General features: G+C 40.3%; 3 protein-coding genes across 3 annotated transcripts; 1 reads left to right on the top strand and 2 right to left on the bottom strand.

Annotated features, from left to right (window-relative positions):
- The first annotated feature begins 14,510 nt into the window (after positions 1–14,510).
- LOC113349048 (metacaspase-4-like) lies at positions 14,511–16,279 on the top strand. The gene is made up of 2 exons (XM_026592971.1): positions 14,511–15,047; positions 15,209–16,279. Exons 1-2 carry the CDS (start codon positions 14,702–14,704, stop codon positions 16,093–16,095), a joined length of 1,233 nt encoding a protein of 410 aa, XP_026448756.1. The 5' UTR covers positions 14,511–14,701; the 3' UTR covers positions 16,096–16,279.
- Positions 16,280–17,833: 1,554 nt separating this feature from the next.
- On the bottom strand, positions 17,834–18,769 carry LOC113349050 (F-box/kelch-repeat protein At3g06240-like). Its single transcript, XM_026592973.1, has 2 exons — positions 18,442–18,769; positions 17,834–18,349 (listed from the first exon to the last, which is right to left on the bottom strand). Exons 1-2 carry the CDS (start codon positions 18,728–18,730, stop codon positions 18,330–18,332), a joined length of 309 nt encoding a protein of 102 aa, XP_026448758.1. The 5' UTR covers positions 18,731–18,769; the 3' UTR covers positions 17,834–18,329.
- On the bottom strand, positions 17,834–19,389 carry LOC113349049 (F-box protein CPR1-like). Its single transcript, XM_026592972.1, has 2 exons — positions 19,258–19,389; positions 17,834–19,152 (listed from the first exon to the last, which is right to left on the bottom strand). The coding sequence occupies exons 1-2, from the start codon at positions 19,335–19,337 to the stop codon at positions 18,738–18,740; spliced, it is 495 nt and encodes a 164-aa protein (XP_026448757.1). The 5' UTR covers positions 19,338–19,389; the 3' UTR covers positions 17,834–18,737.
- Between the last annotated feature and the right edge of the window lie 1,044 nt (positions 19,390–20,433).

Genomic DNA, 20,433 nt, shown 5'->3' on the forward strand with positions numbered 1-20,433 from the left:
AGTCCAATTTTAGTGTTTTGAAACTGTCTATGTTTCAACACTTTGTCTTTTGGGTTGATCCTCAACTCTTTAGATTGTTAGTGTATGGTGAATTTTTTGTATATAATCCAGTAGATAAAAATTTTAAAAACCCTTTTGTTCCTTTTGTATATATTTTGCTAATCCAATATGATCTCGGCTGACATATGTTGGATTCTTGCCTGAATAACGGAGTTCTAATTACTTTCGCCGAAATCGGGTATTCTCTTTCCTTTCTCTACTCAACATGATCCTCTTCATATGTTGTATTATAATTTTGTTCATATTTTGAAACATTGAGGACAATGTTTAGTTTAGGTTTGGGGGTGAAAAGTAGATACTTTGATAATATGCCATAATTGAAAACAAGAACTCCTCTTTTTGAAAAAATTTGAAAAATTCCAAAAAAATTAAAAAAAATGAAAAAACATAAAAATGGAGCTCATTTACCTTGAAATGTTGACTCTTGTGCAAATATGTAATTATTAGGTCTTAGTCTAGATATTTAGGCACCCTGATTCTAGCACAATTCACATAGTGATAAGAAATTTGCACGCGCACGATCTACCAATACATGTATAGCCTCGATCTTCAAGGTGTTTGATAGGAAGTACGATTGCCAATCACTTTAGAATACTGAACGAACTTGACTAGCTTGTTCTTTGGTTGGCTGGGATAGAAGTTGGAGATACGTTAAGAAAAGCAACCATAGAATTTGACCGGATGCATTCGATAAGGCCACCTCTTGCTAAGAGTCATGTAATTATGTTTTTCTTTTTGTTCATGTATCAAAAGTGTCACTATGTTGTAAAGATCAAAGTTATTTCTTCAAAAAAAAAAAAAAATCAAAAAAAAATCAAAAAATCAAAAAAAAAAATATTTCAAAAAAAAATAAAAATAAAAATTCAATCAAGTATTTATTCCATGTTTTGTCATGTTAAAGACAATATTCTCTCTTGTTCCAAAAATAAAAGAGAGTAATCAATGTAAATAAGAGTCATGTAAATAGTCATATTTTTGTTGTAAATAGTCTTGTAATAAGCAAGGAGGGTGCAGCCATCGATGTATAACGCGGGTAAACTGAAATATCACCAACTCATTGGGTGAACATTCACAATTCTCGTAAAGCCGGACATCTAGCTTGGCTTAGAATTTGGTTCTTAGCCTAAAAACTATCTCTTGGTGATTAGTAGTCATAACTTCAGGTCATTCTAGACACATGTGTAGATACACTTTACACTCTTATCACATGTCTTTTTTTGTTATCAGTGCTAGGATTGTGCCTTAGATAGCTAGATTGACATCTCCATTTTGCTGTGAGCTTAAACTGTCTTGCACATGTCACATTTGATGGAATCTGAGCTTATATTTTGACCTAGAACTTTGTAGGTACGTTCTAAGCAAACCTTCACGAGACTTCACTCGTCCACTAGGGACACTTAGTGGTTTAAAAGGCTTAGTGCATACGCTAAATGCATTCGAGAGACCAGCGACAGTGGTATAGGTAGGATTTCCTTAGTTTTGTTTTACTTGAGGACAAGTAAAATTCAGGTTTGGGGGTATTTGATGAGTCCTAAAAAGTGCATATTTCTATATCTTTTTGTTGGCATTTAACTCATCTTTTGTGCATTAATTCTATATTTTATCCCATATTCTGTATTTTCTTTGTTTTCAAGAATAAATATTTTTATTAACTAATTTTGCATTTTTAAGTAATAAATAAAGTTTGGATGAATAGCGGAGCAAAAAGAGCAGAAAAGTGGTGGAAGCCAAGAGGAATCACACAAGGAAGCCGCGAAGAATGTTGTGCGCAAGACCAAAAGGCTAGAAATGGGCTTGAAGAGGAATAATTGTTCTTAAAGAAGATATGGGCTTGGCATACCCAAGGCCCAAAACCCTCACCCAAACCCATTTCCAATATCCATACCCGCCTTCATATTCAGCCGTTGGATTGGATCATCTCAGCATCGTACGGTCGCTTCATCATAGTGCATCAAAATCTGAAGTTCCTGTCTAACACCACAACACCTAATTCTAATCTCAACCGTCATTTTTAATGTATTCATCATCCAACGGTCGGTCAAAGCTTGTTCTCATCTTGCCGTCCGATTCATTTCATCATCTCATCATCCTACGGCTGATCTTCGCAAATCATCAAAGTGGATGATCCCGACTAACACCATAGCACCTAACACACCTATACCCCAGTCGAACCAAACACTCCCTACTCCATTTTCCATCGACTTCTTTTTCTCTTTCTCCCTCACCCTCTGCAGAGAACAACTCTGCCATCACCATCACCTTCTGCTATCGCCATCATCCCTACCAGCCACTACAACCACCCTACATCAAATACAACCAAAACCCATCCTTCCCCCATCATCCTATGCTACCTATTTCACTGATTTCACACTCCCTCTCTCTGTTAGGGTTTTAAAATCGATGAACTAGGTTGATAGGCAGAGGAAGCTCGAGCTGGAGCGTAGCAGCATGGAAGACATGAAGAGGAGCAGGAAGAAGAGCAGCATGAGTATGGGTGAGAATTGTCATGTCAATTTCTTTAATTTCAAAAACCCTAATTCACTGTTTTGGGAATTTGGGGGAAAGTGTAACCCTAATTCGAATTGTATAAATAAGAGCTGTGAGGGTGTTGTTGAGGGTATGCCTGGATTAGCCAGAGCACCACCAAGAGGACTGGACTAGCCAGTTCCTCAATTGTTCATGTTCTGTTTATGTTCAATATTTGAATTCATGTTTCAATTATCTTGTATGATGTATGTTTGTGTTAGCATGTTAGTCATGAGCTAAGTCTCACTAGCTGAGGCTCAGATGAAGCTTTAGTGGACTGTTAGGTAGTGGAATGTTAGGTTAGAAGCCTTAGTTCACTGAATTGATTGAGCAATGGGATAAATCAGTGCTCACTAGTGCTTGTGATTGATTGTACTGTCAAAAGACAGTCAATACTAGGAGCACATCAGTTGAGCAAGCTGATTATCTTGCTATTCCTTTTTTGTATGCTTAGGATCTTAAGTTGGCCTTAACTGTCACTTAGTTCCATTAGGGATTCAACCTAGAACTACATTATTTGGCTCGGTCACAAGGGTGGATTCAAAGCCGTAGCTTATCCCACAATTTGTTTTTACAGTCACTTGCAACTCCAATTCTGTTATTCTTATTGCTCAGTTGAGTTTTCCTTGCTGTTTTATTTAGCTTTTGCACTTCACATCTTGCTGTGCACTGAAATCAGTGCACTGCCTTCCCTGCCCTTGGCTCATAGCCTTGGTTAGATGTTTTACCATCTCTGTTTCACTGTCACTGCAGCCTTGTGACCTTGCATTTAGTTTTGCATCAATTATCAGCATAGTGTAACTTCATTGCACACTCCCAAGTCCCTGTGGAATGACCCTGTTCTTGCACACAAGCTACAACTGACCCTGTGCACTTGTAGGTATCACTGTAGGCATCCATTTATTGTCTTATTTTCACATCTTTAAATGCCTACCATATAGTCGCTCCCATTCATCTATTCCCGTTCATGGAGCAAGAATGAATCTTCATTCTGTTCAAACTCTAGAAACTCCGTTCGCATGAAAAGAGGTATCGACCCTCTTTTGTTGCTCGTCTGGATCTGTGCTTTCGTCTGCAGTGCCTCTCCAGTGGATTCCAAAATTTACCAAAACTCTACTGCATTCTTGGGATGAATGGATGAAATATATGTTTGGAAACGATCATGTCAGGGCTAATCTTGGGTATTGTTGTTGCATTGTCGGCCATCCTTGACTTTAGGTTGTTCAGTGTCTAGATCCTATGATTGCGATGATGATATATTGTGGATGATCGTATGGTAGAAATTTTCCCAAGACACAATTTGAAACAGATGAGTTGGGAGACATTCTGTCGCCGTTGTGCTGCTATCAAGTTTTCAAGGACTTTGTTCCAAGAGACATCCTTCGAACTAGCTTCTGAATCTTGGATTATCGTATGGAATGGGACGCGGTGAACAACCCCCAGTTATACTTCCGTTTGATCCGACGGTCATGGCCGAATATGTGAATGTACCTACGTAGCGTGCTTTTGGAGTCTTCGGTGTATATGTACGGCTTCATGTTGAGAAATTTTTGCGTAAAAATCCGACAGTGATGACGTTGAAATTAGAAATAACCTGGTTGAGGGGAGTGAAAGCGTCCCATGTTGGTAGTCCCCATGTGTAGCGTACTTCCATTGCATCGCCTTGGATCCACGTCCACGGGATTTGATGCAAGCTTATTTGTATTCTTCTGGATGTGGATGTGATGTCGGGATGCTCAGAATACCACATGGATGAAATATTCTGGGTAGCGAAGAGGTAGAAAATGATAGATTTATGTTGTTTGTCGTGACTCCCTATGTTTCTTCAGGGAACTGTTTCAGCCGCATCTCTGGAGTTTATCTCACGAATCTTTGATGGTCGTCGGGATGGAATGCGATGATCAGTGCCCAATCGCGCTTTTCTTTAGTTTCTGAAGTTGTTTTCTCTGGGAAGGCTTGGGATCTGTCGCGGCCTCGTAGAGTGTCGAAGGCGTCTTCTATACAGAGAGGTGATGTTATTTTTGCGCTGCATCCTTGAAGAGTAGATGACTTTGTTGTGGCCATGGCCTTTTGGTTGACTGTGTCACTGAGCTTTGACAGTGAAGGGATTCTGTGTATATCCTCAGTCCCCAAGTATGGTTTACATGTTTCCATCTTTGTAGTGATTGTTGCTGTGGTGAAGCTCTGGCTGGTATCAACAAATGAGCGGCAACATTTTTTGGTAGCAGATGTAATCAGAAGAGACTGCATTGTCGTTGTAACAAAGTAGGTTGTTTGGAATTGTATGGGAATCCATGGTAGTATAAGGATCGGCTGGATGCGTTAGCGAGCGAACTGTCCATGATCACGAGTTTTGGAAGGATGGATTAAAAGGCGGCCATAATTACGAATAATGGATGGCTGTGATCATGATCCTTGACACGGGGAACATGGTGGTATGACCTTTTGCAGGAAGAAGCGGTATTGATGCAGCTTCGGCCCTTGGAGAGGATGTTGAAACTTAAAAAAGCCAAACAGACATTGAAGTGAAGTGGTTGTTGCAGCGAACGTTGAAGCGGAGCGGCTGCGTTAATCAGTGTGTTGACAAACTGGACACCCTTCAAGCGAACAATGGTTATAATTCCCCAGTTCCATTTATCAATCGTGCTTTCCAGGAGAGGTTAGGGTTTGGGAACGGCTTCTCTGGTTGGAAACAACTGCTTCCTTGATGCAGTGCGGTTGAGGGATGCGAATATGTCTTGACGCTGCGCCTTGGAGAAATACAGATCTCACGTAGGTGTTTCATCATAGACTGCACGATTTTATGGGCGAAGTCCCAAGAAATCATGCATCTCCTGACGGGAAGAGAGTCTTTGTGAACTCAGGGGGTTGTTGATTTTCTTTGCTTCGATTTTGGAGAAGCCATTCCTGATATTTACGTGTTATGAAATTGGGTTGCTGATTCCCTTCTACTGGGCGTTCAGAAACAACGCTGGAAGAATGCAAGTTGCTAGTACTGGGAAGATGCAAGCTTATGTAATAATGCAAGTTGTAAGCGCTGGAAGGATGCAAGCTGTTGGTGCTGGGAAGATGCAAGATGTTAGCGCTGGATCGGCTTGGAATGGGCGCTGGCTTGGCACGGCGTTGGCTTGGCGTGGCGCAGACTGTTAGCTTGGCACGGTGCTGGCTTGGCGTGGCGTGGTAGTAATAAAGTGGCCAAGCATATTCACGGTCTGTACTCCAGCGTTTCTCTTCCAATTTGTTTTCTTGTGTTGGTGAATACCCTAGCCATAGGTATGCCTTCCATAAACATGTAGAAATATTGTTCTTCCGAACTGGTGTAAACCTTAGCCGTTGGTATGTCATGATAAACTTGTAGAAGTACTTATTCTTCTCTTCGAACATCACCGTAGTAGTGTCGGTTACCTCATGAATAGTGACTGGCAATCGTTATTATGCAAAGTAGGTACGTACGGGTAGGTGAATGATTCCACGAAGAACTGGGTGTTATGGTTTCTCTGAGATACAAAAGTTGCAGGCCGAGGTGACCAAAGGTCCTTCCGCGGATGTGGTCAAACAACAAGAAGCGGAGGTCGAAAGGCTGTCCAAAGAGTTTGAACGGAAACAAGCGGTCCACCAAATGACGAAGGACGCCTTCTTCGAGAAGAGCAAAACACCGTTGAATGGCTTCCTTTGAATGCACTTTTGTCTTCTGAAATTCTTCTGTTTCTTTTTATTTTCTTTCTTTTTTTGAAAGGAAAATGGAACACCTGGCTTATGGTTTTGATTTTCTGGATTTTTGGGTTGATAGACAAGTGTTTCCTATGAGAGTTTTGGATTATTATTCTGGATGAACTGTTTTAGGATGATGTCGTTTTGGTTATGATTGTAAGTAACACAAACATCCTAGGGAAGATATGGAAACATGAACGTTGCGTGTCGGTAGATGACATGGGATGAAACATAACATGGCTATCAGTTTTATCATTCCCGTGAAAACTTAAAATAGTAAAACATGTATTTTGTCTAGGCAAGACTTGCTCGATTTTTTGGATCTGCTAACTAAAACAAGTCAGGTGCAAGTCCGACCTTCTTGGGAAACACCGCGATTATGGAAAGTCCCTCGTCGTCCCTGAGTCACTTGATGATCGAGTCGTCGAGCCTGAGCGGTTCGTTTTGCTTTTAACTTCTGGGAAGTCCTCGGTCGCCCCTTGTCGCGTCAAGACTGGTTGGATCGTTCGCTTTTAAACTCTAGGAAGTCCCCAGTCATCCCTTGCCGTGTCAAGACTGATAATCAGGTCGTCTGGTAACTGAGTCGTCAATCCCTGAGCGGATCGCCTGCTTCTACCGTCTTGATGTCTGGGTCGAAGCATGAAATCGATGGTCGAAAATTGACATTGTAACCGAAAGATCAATCTCCCACTGTGGTCGCCAATTGTTTGAGGGTGAAAACGATTTCTGCTGATTTCGGTAATTTCGGGTGTGTGGGTGAGAAACGAGTTTAAACCCTAAACAATGTACTGCAAGGGAATACTTTAGATTCGAGAGATCAATATGTACAAATCCGTCCTAAACCAAGAAATGGTCGTTCCAGACTTGTTTCGGTCAGAAAGTGAAGGAAAATGGGTTGGTTTTGGGGAGGGAAGCGAATAAAGTGTTGAGACCAGGTTGATTCTGGAAGAGTAGTTGTTTCACGACTTGTATCAGAAAATGGGAAGCTCACAGATGGAAAGCTAGCGAATGTTTCTGAGTGTTGTATTGCCCTGACTGAACTTGTTGTTCGGTGGAAATAGGTAAGACCTATTTATACAAGTCGAAGTGAAACGTACTCTGGTCTCATTATGGAATGGAAAAAATGGGTGAGTAAATGGGAGGAGGTGGTAACCGTTAATGCATGGAATTGATGTTCCATAAAAGAGAGCGTTTCACCATTACTCCATGTATTTACTAACCGCCTCATCCTTATGACACTTCCTTATAACAGGCGTAGTGTACGCCGCACGCTGTAAACCGCCAAACCAATACCCAAAGAGGATCCCCCAGTTTGTGATATGTGTTGATGTCTCGAACGTTTTCATGGAAACCATGTAACATATTGTTGTCGCCTGGCAAGTCGATCTTTGGAGACTTGCTGGCTTGGTGACCTTCGACGGTCGAGATTTTGCATCTTAAGAGGAAAGGTAGTCGTTGATCATCGCACACTTTCGTTTTTGGTATCCGCATAGGGAAGGCCAGCATGGTGGCGCGACAAGGTTGGCATACCATTGGCATGGCATGCCTTGGCGCGTTTGGCTTGGCCAAACTAGGGTTTTGGGTCAAAGGTTACCATGCGTTGTCTGGTAACCTTGGACGGCTAGGATTCGCTCCTGGGATTGAAGGGCATAGGGAAGGCCAGTATGGTGGCGCGACAAGGTTGGCATGGCATTCCTTGGCGCAGTTTGGCGTGGCCAAACTAGGGTTTGGGTCAAAGGTTACCATGTGTTGTCTGGTAACCTTGGACGGCTAGGATTTGCTCCTGGGATTGAAGGGCGACCGTTTATTGTCGCACGCCTTCGCTTTGGTAGCCGCATAGGGAAGGCCAGCATGGTGGAGCGACAAGGTTGGCATGCTATTGGCATGGCATGCCTTGGCGTGGTTTGGTGTGGCGAAACTAGGGTTTTGGGTCAAAGGTTACCATGTGTTGTCTGGTATCCTTGGACGGCTAGGATTTGCTCCTGGGATTCAAGGGTGACCGTTTATTGTCCCACGCCTTCGTTTTGGTAGCCGCATAGGGAAGGGCGGTATGGTGGCGCGGCAAGGTTGGCATGTTATTGGCATGGCATGCCTTGGCGCGGTTTGGCGTGGCCAAACTAGGGATTTGGGTCAAAGGTTACCATGCGTTGTCTAGTAACCTTGGACGGCTAGGATTTGCTCCTGGATTTGAAGGGCGACCGTTGATTGTCGCACACCTTCGTTTTGGTAGCCGCAAATGGAAGGCCAGCATGGTGGCACGGCAAGGTTGGCATGCTATTGGCATGGCATGCCTTGGCGTGGCCAAACTAGGGTTTTGGGTCAAAGATTACCATGTGTTTTCAAGTAACCTTGGACGGCTAGGATTTGCTCCTGGGATTGAAGGGAGACTGTTGATTGTCGCACGCCTTCGTTTTGGTAGCCGCATAGGGAAGGCCAGCTTGGTGGCGCGACAAGGTTGGCATGCTATTGGCATTGCATGCCTTGCGTGGTTTGGCGTGGCCAAACTAGGGTTTTGTGTCAAAGGTTACCATGTGTTGTCTGGTAACCTTAGACGGCTAGGATTTTCTCCTGGGATTGAAGGGCGACCGTTGATTGTCGCACGCCTTCGTTTTGGTAGCCGCATAGGGAAGGCCAGCATGGTATAGTGGGGCCTCGGATTCGGAATGCCATGAGCGCATGGTGTGGCTAGCATGGATAGGGCCAAGGAAAGGTGCGTTTGGCTTGGCATGGTGGGGCCAACGGCTTGGCATGTCGTTGGCACATGGTGCGGCTAGCATGGCTAGGGCCACGACAAGGTGCGGTTGGCTTGGCATGGTGGGGCCAAGGGCTTGGCATGCCGTTGGCACATGGTGCGGCTAGCATGGCTAGGGCCATGCCAAGGTGCGGTTGGCTTGGCATGGTGGGGCCAAGGGCTTGGCATGCCGTTGGCACATGGTGCGGCTAGCATGGCTAAGGCCATGGCAAGGTGCGGTTGGCTTGGCATGGTGGGGCCAAGGGCTTGGCATGTCGTTGGCACATGGTGCGGCTAGCATGGTTGGCATGCCTTGGAGCGAAGATGTGCCTGGCATGGTTTGCCATTGGCACAGTGGTGAGGCTGGCATAGTTGGCATGCCTTGGCGCGGTAGATGTGGCTGACACTGTTTGCCATTGGCATAGTGGTGCGGCTGGCATGGTTGGCATGCCTTGGCGCGGTAGATGTGGCTGGCACGGTTTGCCATTGGCATAGTGGTGCGGCTGGCATGGTTGGCATGCCTTGGCGCGGTAGATGTGGCTGACACGATTTTCCATTGACACAGTGGTGCGGCTGGCATGGTTGGCATGCCTTGGCGCGGTAGATGTGGCTGGCACGGTTTGCCATTGGCACAGTGGTGCGGCTGACATGGTTGGCATGCCTTGGCGCGGTAGCATGAGAATTAGCGTTTCGGCATAGGTGAAGTCAATGCAAAGGGTTCTGCTGTGGAACATGACCCGTGTAGAAAAAAGGTACCCCAGTAATTCTTACGTAAACATGCTGATTAATTCAATAAATGTATTAATGGTCAATAAATGCGCTAGTGGTCATGGTGACGTCATGCCAGATGCATAGTTTTACGATTTTAACCCTAAGCTAAAAACCACCATCAACACCAACCTATAAGAATAAATCTAATAAGTGATTCAGTTAACGTACCACCAAGATTTAATGGGACAAATTACCCATTGTCGAAATCGGTTATGAAAGCTTTTCTTCAATCCCGAGATTTTAATACTTGGCTATTAATCGAAGATGGATACAAACAACCAATTGATTATTCAGAGTCAGAGTTTAAATGCTTAGCGTCTTATACTCTTGAAGAAAGAGCTCTTGCAAAGCAGAATTCAGATAGTTTGAATGCCATCATACATGCTGTTAGTCATGATCTTCTACATCGTGTGCTGACCTGTAGAACTTCTAAAGAGGCATGGGATATTCTTGAGAACGTATTCGAAGGAGATGAATCTGAAAAAGAAACTAGACTTCTTTCCCTTTCATCTGCATGGGAACATCTCAAAATGGATGATAACGATACTTTCGAGGAGTTTAATTCTAAACTTTCTGAGATTGTCAATGCATCTTTCTTTCTTGGAAAGGCTATACCTGAAATGGAAATAATATGCAAAATTCTCAGATCGTTACCATCAAAATACGAGTCTAAGAAACATGCCATAATAGAAGGTAATGATCTTTCTCTACTTTCTCGAAGCTCTCTCGTAGGAAAGATAAAGATCTTTGATTGAGAAATTCTGCTGAAGAATGAAACTAAGAAAAGTTTCCAAGAGGACAAGGTATCTATTGAAAAGGAGCTTGACTCAACTATTGTGTTTCTAGCGCAACGAATAAAGGACATATTATCTATTGATAAACATGTTCCTGATCCACTAGCAGTTTGCCATAAAAGGGGTAGTGATGAAGTACAATGCTTCAAGTGCCGTAGATTCGGACATATGACAAAACACTGTCCCAGCAGAAGAAATCAAAAGTGCAACAAAGCATATGTATCCACTCTTGATGATATTCCGGAGGAAGAATCCAATGAAGAAATATCTAAGTGTAATGCACTTCTGGCCAGCTCTAACAATGAAAAATTCTGTGAGTCTAATCAACTCCTAGAAAAACGTGAGTTGGAAATCAAAGAAAATAAAAGGTTAAGCCTGGTACTTGAAAGCCTTTAATTTGAAATTCCTTCCAGATAAAACCCGTAAGGTAAAATCTGAACGAGAAAAATTGGGTGAAAAACCAAGAGAATCGGAAACTAGTTTTTCTGTTAACATGATAAATTCTTCATGTGGAAAAAATAATTTCACTACAATCCTTCTTGAAAATAAACTTATCAAAACTCTTCATAAGAGGCTAAAGAAGACTGGTAAATTTATGAGAAAGATTGCAAACTCTTGCAATTACAAGAGAAAGAAAAAAAGAACAGAAGAAAACACAGTATGATGGAAAAGGGGGCACTTTCGTAATATATTATGGTTGGATAAAAACCCTATGCCTCTTATAATCTTCTCTCTCTTTAAATTTATGTGCAGCTTACTCTCTTCTTATCTTTTATGCGCAGCTCACTCTCTTCTTCATCTTAGTCTCTGACTATTTTATCATCTACGTTTCTAACAAAAAAAAATGGAAGCATACTGGAGATATAGTGGCCTAATTAAGTTCAAAATTCTTCATGATCTGAAAAGCTTTATTTTTTTTCTTCTCTTTATGGATGATTCCATGATTAATATATATATATATAGGTTGGATGAAGCAAACGCCACAAAACTTGACATTTTAGCTTGTGCTCCTACAACATCGGCTGGAACATCTGCGAATCGTCTTCAAATTGATTGTAACCACTCAAATTTTAGCTTGTGCTACTGTACGGCCAAATTTCAGTTTGTGCTACTTTAATCAAATCAAATTTTAATTGATACATCCCACATAAATATATCTTTCGTTTCTTTGATTTGATTAAACTTCATGTGTTTGAAAAAAAAAATCGAAATTCAATTTTGTTTTGAATTTCATATCATCATAAAATTTCTGATTATCATTTTACCCTCAAATAATTTTTTCTCTTTTGATTAAGTTGTGTAAATGTAGGGGCAAAATAGTCCTAAAAATTTGCAGCTTCACTCTGCTACAGGAAGGGTAGTTTCCTTTATATAATATAATATAGAATAGATTTATCATGCTTATGGATATTGTTATCATTCGATGTTTCATTTGGGTCCTATCACCAGCTTGGATATTTTGATGCTAGACGAAGACGTAAGCTATTCCCCAACCTTGGTAATAATGTAATATGATTTCACCATTCCTAAAAAAAATATGCGTAAATGATATAATGACGGAATCAATCTCCCGATTTTCCTCCCGCGCCAAATAAAAATGGGACTTGCATATGCCCACTGGCAATCCATATGTTGAGAGCTTAGATCTTATCCGTCCATTTCCCTGTCGGAACACTTTGATGTAGAAAAAGTTTGTACATGTAGCAACCTCCCAGAAACTGCAACATATGATGTGCCGTAAGAGCCAGCACTATGGTACTTTCCATTCCTTCCCTATCCCTCAAATGTAGGGAAGGGATAGTACAAGCAAGACAATCTCATTATGGTGTTCTCGTATCCTTTTCCTACACGAAACGACTACTCAGTAGCTGTATGAATAGTGTCAAACGGCTACTGAGTAGCCGTATTTTTTTTTTCTAGTTTTTTTTATTTTCCAATGGAAATCTATTTGTCTAGGTAAAAAAAAATATTTTAGAGTAAAAAGATATTTTAGAGGTAAAAAGAAGATATAATAGGTAAAAAAAGAGTTTTAGTAAAAGAAAAGAGTGGAAAAGGAAAGTTTTAAGGTAAAACTTTAAAAACCAGAAACGGTTACTCGGTAGTCGTGTAAAATGCTACGGCTACTCAGTAGCTGTAAAGTGTAAATAAATACAGCAACTAAGTAGCCGTGTGATTTCCCTTCCCTACAAAGGGATCAGATGTGATCCTCCATGTAGGGAAAGGGGTGGATATCCCTATACATGTAGGGATATGGGAGACCATAGTAGATGTTTTTGGAGATTTTGAGAGATAGTGAGGGATAAGGAAGGGATGGAGAGCACGATAGTGCTAGCTCTAAGGCCGAGCACTATGGGAGAGGGCATCCCTTTCATATCCCTCAAATAAAGGGAAGGGATATGAGTGAGAAGGCAGCCTCACTATGGTGTCTTTTCATCGCTTCCCTACATGACACGGAAACTGAGTTTCCGTGTGAATAGTGCCAAACAGAAACTGAGTATCCGTCTTTTCTTTTGCTCAATTTTTTATTTACGTTGGAATATTTATATAGGTAAAAAAAGATAATTTAGAGTAAAAAAAGGAGATATAATAGGTAAAAAGGTTAAAAAAGAATTTTAGTAAAACAAAAAAGAGTGAAAAAGAAAAGTTTTAGGGTAAAACTAGGAAAATCAGAAACGGATACTCAGTTTCCCTATATATGAGGAATAGGGAAGAGAAATAGGACACCATAGTTTTCGAGTAAAGCAGAGATTTACTCGAAAACTCATTTCCCTTCTCTACAAACGGGATCAGATCTGATCCACTTTGAGTAGTAGGGAAGGGATATCCCTATTTATATAGGGATATCGGCAGGGGCAGAGCTAGAATTCGACATACGGGTGGGCAAGTTATAAATCAATGCATGTTTGAGGGGGATGCAAAAGGGTTAAAATGACTAAAAATTGGATCAAACTTCTCAAATTAGGCTTGGGAGCTCACATTTGAGGGGTGCAAATGCAAACCCACCTCTCCATGTGGCTCCGCCCCTGGGTATGAGAGATCATAGTTGATGGATTTTTCGGTTTTTCCCCATATACTAGGGATAGGGAAGAGAAACAAGACACCGTAGTGCTTGGCCTAAAATATATCTGAGGCCCACCAAGCATCACTGATTCACTGTGGCTGATTTTAAAAATGCCAGAAAATCCTATATTGACCGAAAGCAAATCCAGAAGCAGAAGTTAACCCCGCAACACACAAAACAGTGGGGACTCACTTTTGTCTTTATTAAACCCAATGTTGAAAGGCTTTCTTTTTGTCCATTAGATCCACTTTTGCCTCTCATTCTGATATGATATTCCAACCAACAAAATGCCTTTCCTTGAAAAGGTAGGCGATGAAGCTTCCGCGTGTATCTCTGGCGAAGTATGACAAATCAGCTGTGGACGTGAACTGCTAGAACTTTGAAGCAGCATTCTATATAGTGTTTATTTTTGGTTAAGTTTGAATCTAACTTGACCTTTTCAATTATTTCTCTATTATTGAGTTTATGGATTCCTGTTCAATAAAATTCTATCAAAATTTTTACACATTTCCTACGGTTATTTGTTGAAATGCAAGTAACCTTTTACAGTATTTAGATATTATTTCCCCGTCTAGATGTTTCTTTTGGTGACTTTCTAGTTAAGATTTATTAAACCGGCAAATGCTCCGTCTATACCGTTGTTGCATTCGAATTACCCTCGCACACATGCAATGCAGTGACCGATCTTTTCCCTTGACAGTTTAGTTCAACTTTAACGATCTCCACATTTCTATAGTGTCGGGATCAGGTAATTAATGAAAACATTAAGGTTGCTCACATCTTAGGTGTATACAGTGTATACGTTTAATATATTTTGCGTCAATTATGGTTCGCAACCTACTAATCTGCAATAATGGTGGGCAAGTAAAAACTTATTTTGCTGCACGGACATACCACTACTGGTCAGCAAGCAGAGCAGCAACTACCAAACGGTAAGTCCAAAAGTCTAAAGCATATAAATGAGTTTTCTAACTTTTATCCTCTGAATATTTCCTCAAGAGAGAACTGAAAAAAAAAAAAAAAGGTAAGGAGACTTCTCAGATTAAGATGGCAAAGAGAGCAGTTCTTGTAGGATGCAATTACCAAGGAACAAAAGCAGAATTGAAAGGATGCATTAACGATGTGAAAAGGATGTATCAATCACTTGTTGACAAATATGGATTTGCAGAAGAAGATATCACTGTTTTGATTGATACTGATGATTCTTACATTCAACCAACTGGTAGGAACATTAGAAAGGCTATAACAGATCTGATTAGATCTGGTGAACCTGGTGATGTTTTATTCTTTCATTACAGTGGTCATGGAACTCGTCTCCCTGCTGAAACTGGTGAAGATGATGATACTGGTTATGATGAATGTATTGTTCCTACTGATATGAATCTTATCACTGGTAATCAAATACAAACACAACTCTATCTTTTGTTTTTTGATCATTTATTTGTATGATTCTTGATTTTCTTTTCCTCAGTAGTGTTGTCCTTGATTACCCTTTTCAGTAGGTATAATTCTTGGTGAATTTTTTTTTTTTTTTTTTTGTATATGTTTTGGCAGATGATGATTTCAGGGAGTATGTGGATCAAGTCCAAGAAGGTTGTAGGATAACGATCGTATCGGATTCATGCCACAGTGGAGGTTTGATTGATGAAGCTAAAGAACAAATTGGAGAGAGTACTAAGACTGGAGGTGAAGAACAGAGTTCTGGATTTGGATTCAAGCATTTCTTGCACCGGAAAGTCAATGATGCTTTGGAATCTCGTGGCATTCATTTGCCAAGTAGACACGGCCGTGGGGACGAAGACGAAGAAGAAGAAGAGGAGCAAGAAGAGGAGGATGGACCTGTAAAGAACAGATCACTTCCTATATCAACTTTGATGGAAATCCTGAAACAGAAAACAGGCAAAGATGACATGGATGTTGGGAAAATTCGTCCCACACTGTTCGATGTTTTTGGAGAAGATTCAAGCCCTAAGGTGAAGAAATTCATGAAGGTTATATTGGACAAACTCCAAAGTGGAGGTGGCGATGGTGGAAGTGGTGGACTCTTGGGGATGGTTGGATGTTTAGCTCAAGAATTTTTAAAGCACAAACTAGAAGAAAATGATGACAATTACGCCAAACCTGCAATGGAAACACAAGTTGGCAGCAAACAAGAAGTTTATGCTGGATCGAGTCAGCGATCTCTACCTGATGGTGGGATCCTGGTTAGTGGATGTCAGACTGATCAGACTTCGGCAGATGCAAACCCTTCTGGAAATGCTGATGATGCTTATGGAGCTCTCAGTAATGCTATTCAAACCATAATTGCAGAGAGTGATGGTAGAGTTACTAATCACGAATTAGTGTCAAAAGCAAGAAAGATTCTTAAACGTCAAGGGTTTACTCAGCGCCCTGGACTCTACTGTTCTGATGAGCATGCCGATGCTCCCTTCATTTGTTGAAATCACCCAGACGAGATAACATGCAAGTTTGCGAGTGTTTCTGTCTGTCAGCGTGTGTTTGCTTTTGTTTTGGCATTCTGAGTTATTTGGTGTTGTTTGCAAAGGAATAAGGCTTTTATTTCAATGGATAAGGAAACTTTGATTTCAACTGTGTTAAATGAAAATTTGTGGCGCTTTCAACTCATGCTTAGCATTTTGTACGGAAAAAAAATGTAGAATACAGTAACATGCTCTTTCACTAGAAAAACAGAAAAAAAAAATCAACTTCGAAAAGTTGTGGCCGTTGACAAGGCTACACGCCTCAACGAACATTCAGGAGACATGATGTGCACTTTCAAAAAACAAAAAGAACTACCCTGTGAACAACTGGTACATAGTAGTGTTCTTTCCAGAAAATTGTTCAAAGAATAAATGAGGTATACATAATCAACATGTACAGTAGGTAAAGAAATGAAAGCGGCAAGGATTTCACAGGTGGCCTTAAAAGTCCCCACTCTCTAACCTTTTCAAGATCAATGACTGACAAACTGTTATTGCTGTGAACCTAAACATCTCAAATGCTGCATAAAATAAAACTTGGTGCTCAAATTTTTTGTCAAATGTTACTCCAGGGTTACTAGAATGAAATTAAATAAACTGCGACGAATGCAGTGGACATTAACACACCCAAATTTGTGCAAAGAAAAATCACTCCCCTGTGCCAATAAGTGGATCAAAACCAGGTTGAGCTAATTGAATTCAATCGATGTATGCCATTATTACCTTATCTATCTACCATTTTCATAAGCAATAGGATGCAAAATGTGGAAGAGGAACCAAGAACCCTCGAGCAGTTCACAAGTATGCAACAAACATGGCCCATTTTTCAAGCGTAGTACCATTGATTCTAAATCGAGATGCATAATAAGAACTCAGAATAGATGTTATACCTTAAAAACTCCAACAGGACACAAAAATTAACAACAAAAGTTGAACAAGAATCCAAAATTGTTTACCTCATTTGGAATATCAAATTCATCCCTTTTTTCAAGCATAGTACAGTTGATTCTAAATCGAGATGCAAAATAAGAACTCAAGAATACATGTTATACCTTAAAAACTCTGATAGGACCAAAAAATTAACAGCGAAAGTAGAACAAGAATCCAAAATTGTTTAGTCTTCATTTGGAATATCAAATTCATTCAATTGTGTTGTAGAAATCTTGATTGTCAAAAATATTAGAAGTTTTGTCTTGGTATTCAAGGACTGTGAAGCTCTTCACAAGGAGAAACTTACCGGAAAACACAAATGTCATAGTAATTCATAGATCCTAAGGAAATGAACACAGTATAAAAATTGCTTTTACATGCACTACGCACTCTACCCAGAAATTCAAGTACAGTACATGGGAATAGCAACTGCATGTTAAACTCTGTCAAAAGATTGATTATGCCACCAGCTCAATTCCTAGAAAGCTGGTTGATCATAGTTACATCGAAATAAATGAAAAAAACTAGATATCTGATGACGGATTAGTTGAGGGGGTACAGAATATGCGATTCGTGGACTCCAACTATATTTCATTTCATTCATAATCCAACTAAGTATCCACATATTCTAAAAAACAATAAAATAACATTGAAACCAATTTCATTTCATAAGAAATTTAATGCAGTTTCAACAAACAAAATAAAAGGCCCGCATCCATAAAAAGTGCAGTAAGAAAAAACAAGCATAGTGGTAAGTGTGTAGAAATACTGAAGTGAAAGTATCATCAAACATTACTATGTTAGATAGTTTTACTGATTCTTAGATAAACTTTTCTAGTCTCCAAACAAGATAAAAAGGTAAATTCACGAGAGGTGGAAAAACCTTACTCAAAATATGGTTGAACAAACAAGGTAGCTTTCTTAGAATCGTCCGCCTTAAAAGAGTACCAAGCCCAATAAATTGGCAGAACGCCTAGCAGCTCCCACATCTTCATTTTCCCCACTACTTCCATTCTACTCCATAATAACTTCTCGGTTACAGTATAACATTTCAGAAGTAGCGTGACTTCACCCTTTCTTAAAGTTTCCTTCTAGCTTTATAATTCCTCGAATTCCCTTGCCCCCACAAAAATACCTGATTTAAGTGAAACTAAGCTTGGAAAATAACTCTCAATGCCAAATAAGATATGAGGACCAAGTAGTAGAACTGTACTCCTTTTATGTTTCGGTTCATATAAAACAATACCATTAGGCTCAATGGCTCATCAACTTTCTCTCTCCCTAGCTGAAAAAGGATTTCACCCGTTTTGAGAGAATGTATAAGCATCGCATAACTTATAACACATTTATCAATGGTAAAAAGTTTAGCCCAGTTACCTTTATCCTCTCCAAAATCTTTCATCACCCATACCTCCGCATGAACATCAAGTATATCACAAATCAGGCAAAGGTTCCCATCAAGCACACTCAAACTAAATGCCACCTTGCCGGCTGAAATGTCAGCAGGTAGTGTTATCTCATGGCCACTCTCATCACAGATATCGAAAGAAACTATTACCAGGCATGATTTGAACCCATCTCCTTCGAGGGTGCGAGCAGCAATCCAGTACAGAACTCCATTAACATGCACCCCCGATTTGTCTCCAATGCTAACATCATAGCGCATCAATGTCCTAGATTCTATTTTTTTTCCATGTATTTGTTCCTAATGTATAAATGCTACCTGCTGAAAGGTACACCACATATTCAAAGCGTTCATATCGAACCAACTTATAATCCCCAATTTTGGAATCATAACCAAATCCATACGAGTATCCCTTTCGTCCCATCCTATGGGCCACATCACGAATCTCAAATTCATTCGGTGGTGTTTGTATTTTCTTGAACTCGGTTGTAGATGGATTCCAGATACAAACATCACGCCTATTAAGTTCTGAGCAGACTAAACCATTACATGAACCAATAATTTCAACTAATGGTTTCTGGGACTTGAACGGATAATCAATTTCAACGGATTCATAATCAGACAATAATAACGAAGAATCACTTCTACTGGCCATTGAATGGAAGCTCTGATCATCACCGTAGCTAGAAATCAAGAGTTTAAACTTATCTTTTTCAATAGAAAGATCGAGATGCTTTTGAATGAAATCATGGCTTTGTAATAAAAAGCAAAAATTCTTGTTAACACACCTGAACCTTGCGATAGATATCACTGGTAATCTTAAGCATATATCCAGTAAGATCCCCTCCGGAAGATGATGCTCGAACATTTTTGCTTCTTCTCGATGAAAAAATGCAGAGGGAGGCGAACTTGTCTTTAGAGTTTAGGGTTTTAAAAGACAATACCTAAGTTTATCTCTCGGTGATGCAGTTATCTTTTGACTTGACTACTACAGCTATCGCGCATAAGGGCATTTCCTATGGGCCGTCCGTTATGCAAATTTCTACTGTGGGCGAAGTGGATTTTCCACTGTGGTAAATGAATTCGGCCGCGACAAAGGCAATACCGCCCGGTTTTGGGTCCAAGCTTATGGATCGGTGGTTTCTCGTCAACTCCAATGAGGAGGAAGTCAGGGGTTCAATCCCCACCATAAAGATTTGTAATAGTACATGGGTATAGTTAGGTTATGGAGGGTTCAGTCGTCTTTTGCTGTGAACTGATCTAGTATTTCATGTGATGTATTTGGAAACTAAGATGTGATGTGGTTTTTAAAAGAGTTTTCATAAATTTGGACAAAGTCGTTCTGAATACTAGAAGAATGATTAACACATATATTGCTCCTTCTTTTCCAGCTCAAGTTCTCAGAAAAGATGTTAAAACTTCGACTAATGTTGTCAACCATGTATTATTCTTAGATGATTCTTTTAAGAACTTTAACATGGGTGTGGGTCTGATCTTGTATGGTAATACAAGAAGAATAAACTTTTCTCGTTCGAACTTTGGGCTAATTCCAAATGCAGTTAGTGCGGAGGCGATTGCTCTATTTTTGGCTATATCTTGGGTGAAGGAGTTAAATCTGTCCAAAGTTCTTTTCTTTAGTGACTGTCTTCAGGTGGTGGATTTTGTTAATGAAGTCAGTACTTCGGTCGGGTGGAGATGCAACGATCTTTAAGAAGATTGTCGGAGTTTTATTTTTAGTAGTAATGTATATAATGTTATGTACGTTAAGCGTGCTAAGAATATGTTAGCTGACGGGCTTGCGCGTCGGGCTAGGAAGTTCTGTATTAAAGACTCTTGGATCACCTTTTCTTATTTTTTGGACGATCCAGTTAGGAATGAACCCATCATGGATTTCCACACTTATATGCATTTCCAAAGATCGTACGAACTTTTTATTGAAGTATTTAATTAAGTTTTTATTGTCT

The sequence above is a fragment of the Papaver somniferum genome, chromosome 2, assembly GCF_003573695.1.
Source record: "Papaver somniferum cultivar HN1 chromosome 2, ASM357369v1, whole genome shotgun sequence".
NCBI classification, from domain to species: Eukaryota; Viridiplantae; Streptophyta; class Magnoliopsida; order Ranunculales; family Papaveraceae; genus Papaver; species Papaver somniferum.

What these genes read in the sequence shown, in the direction of transcription:
- LOC113349050 (XM_026592973.1), bottom strand. Translation starts at nt 18,730, where the DNA reads ATGCGCTATGATGTTAGCATTGGAGACAAATCGGGGGTGCATGTTAAT. An exon ending in AGATTTTGGAGAGGATAAAG is followed by an intron (nt 18,350 to 18,441) that starts GTAACTGGGCTA and finishes ATCCTTTTTCAG; the next exon opens with CTAGGGAGAGAGAAAGTTGA.
- LOC113349048 (XM_026592971.1), top strand. Translation starts at nt 14,702, where the DNA reads ATGGCAAAGAGAGCAGTTCTTGTAGGATGCAATTACCAAGGAACAAAA. An exon ending in TGATATGAATCTTATCACTG is followed by an intron (nt 15,048 to 15,208) that starts GTAATCAAATAC and finishes ATGTTTTGGCAG; the next exon opens with ATGATGATTTCAGGGAGTAT.
- LOC113349049 (XM_026592972.1), bottom strand. Translation starts at nt 19,337, where the DNA reads ATGTTCGAGCATCATCTTCCGGAGGGGATCTTACTGGATATATGCTTA. An exon ending in ATATCTATCGCAAGGTTCAG is followed by an intron (nt 19,153 to 19,257) that starts GTGTGTTAACAA and finishes CTTGATTTCTAG; the next exon opens with CTACGGTGATGATCAGAGCT.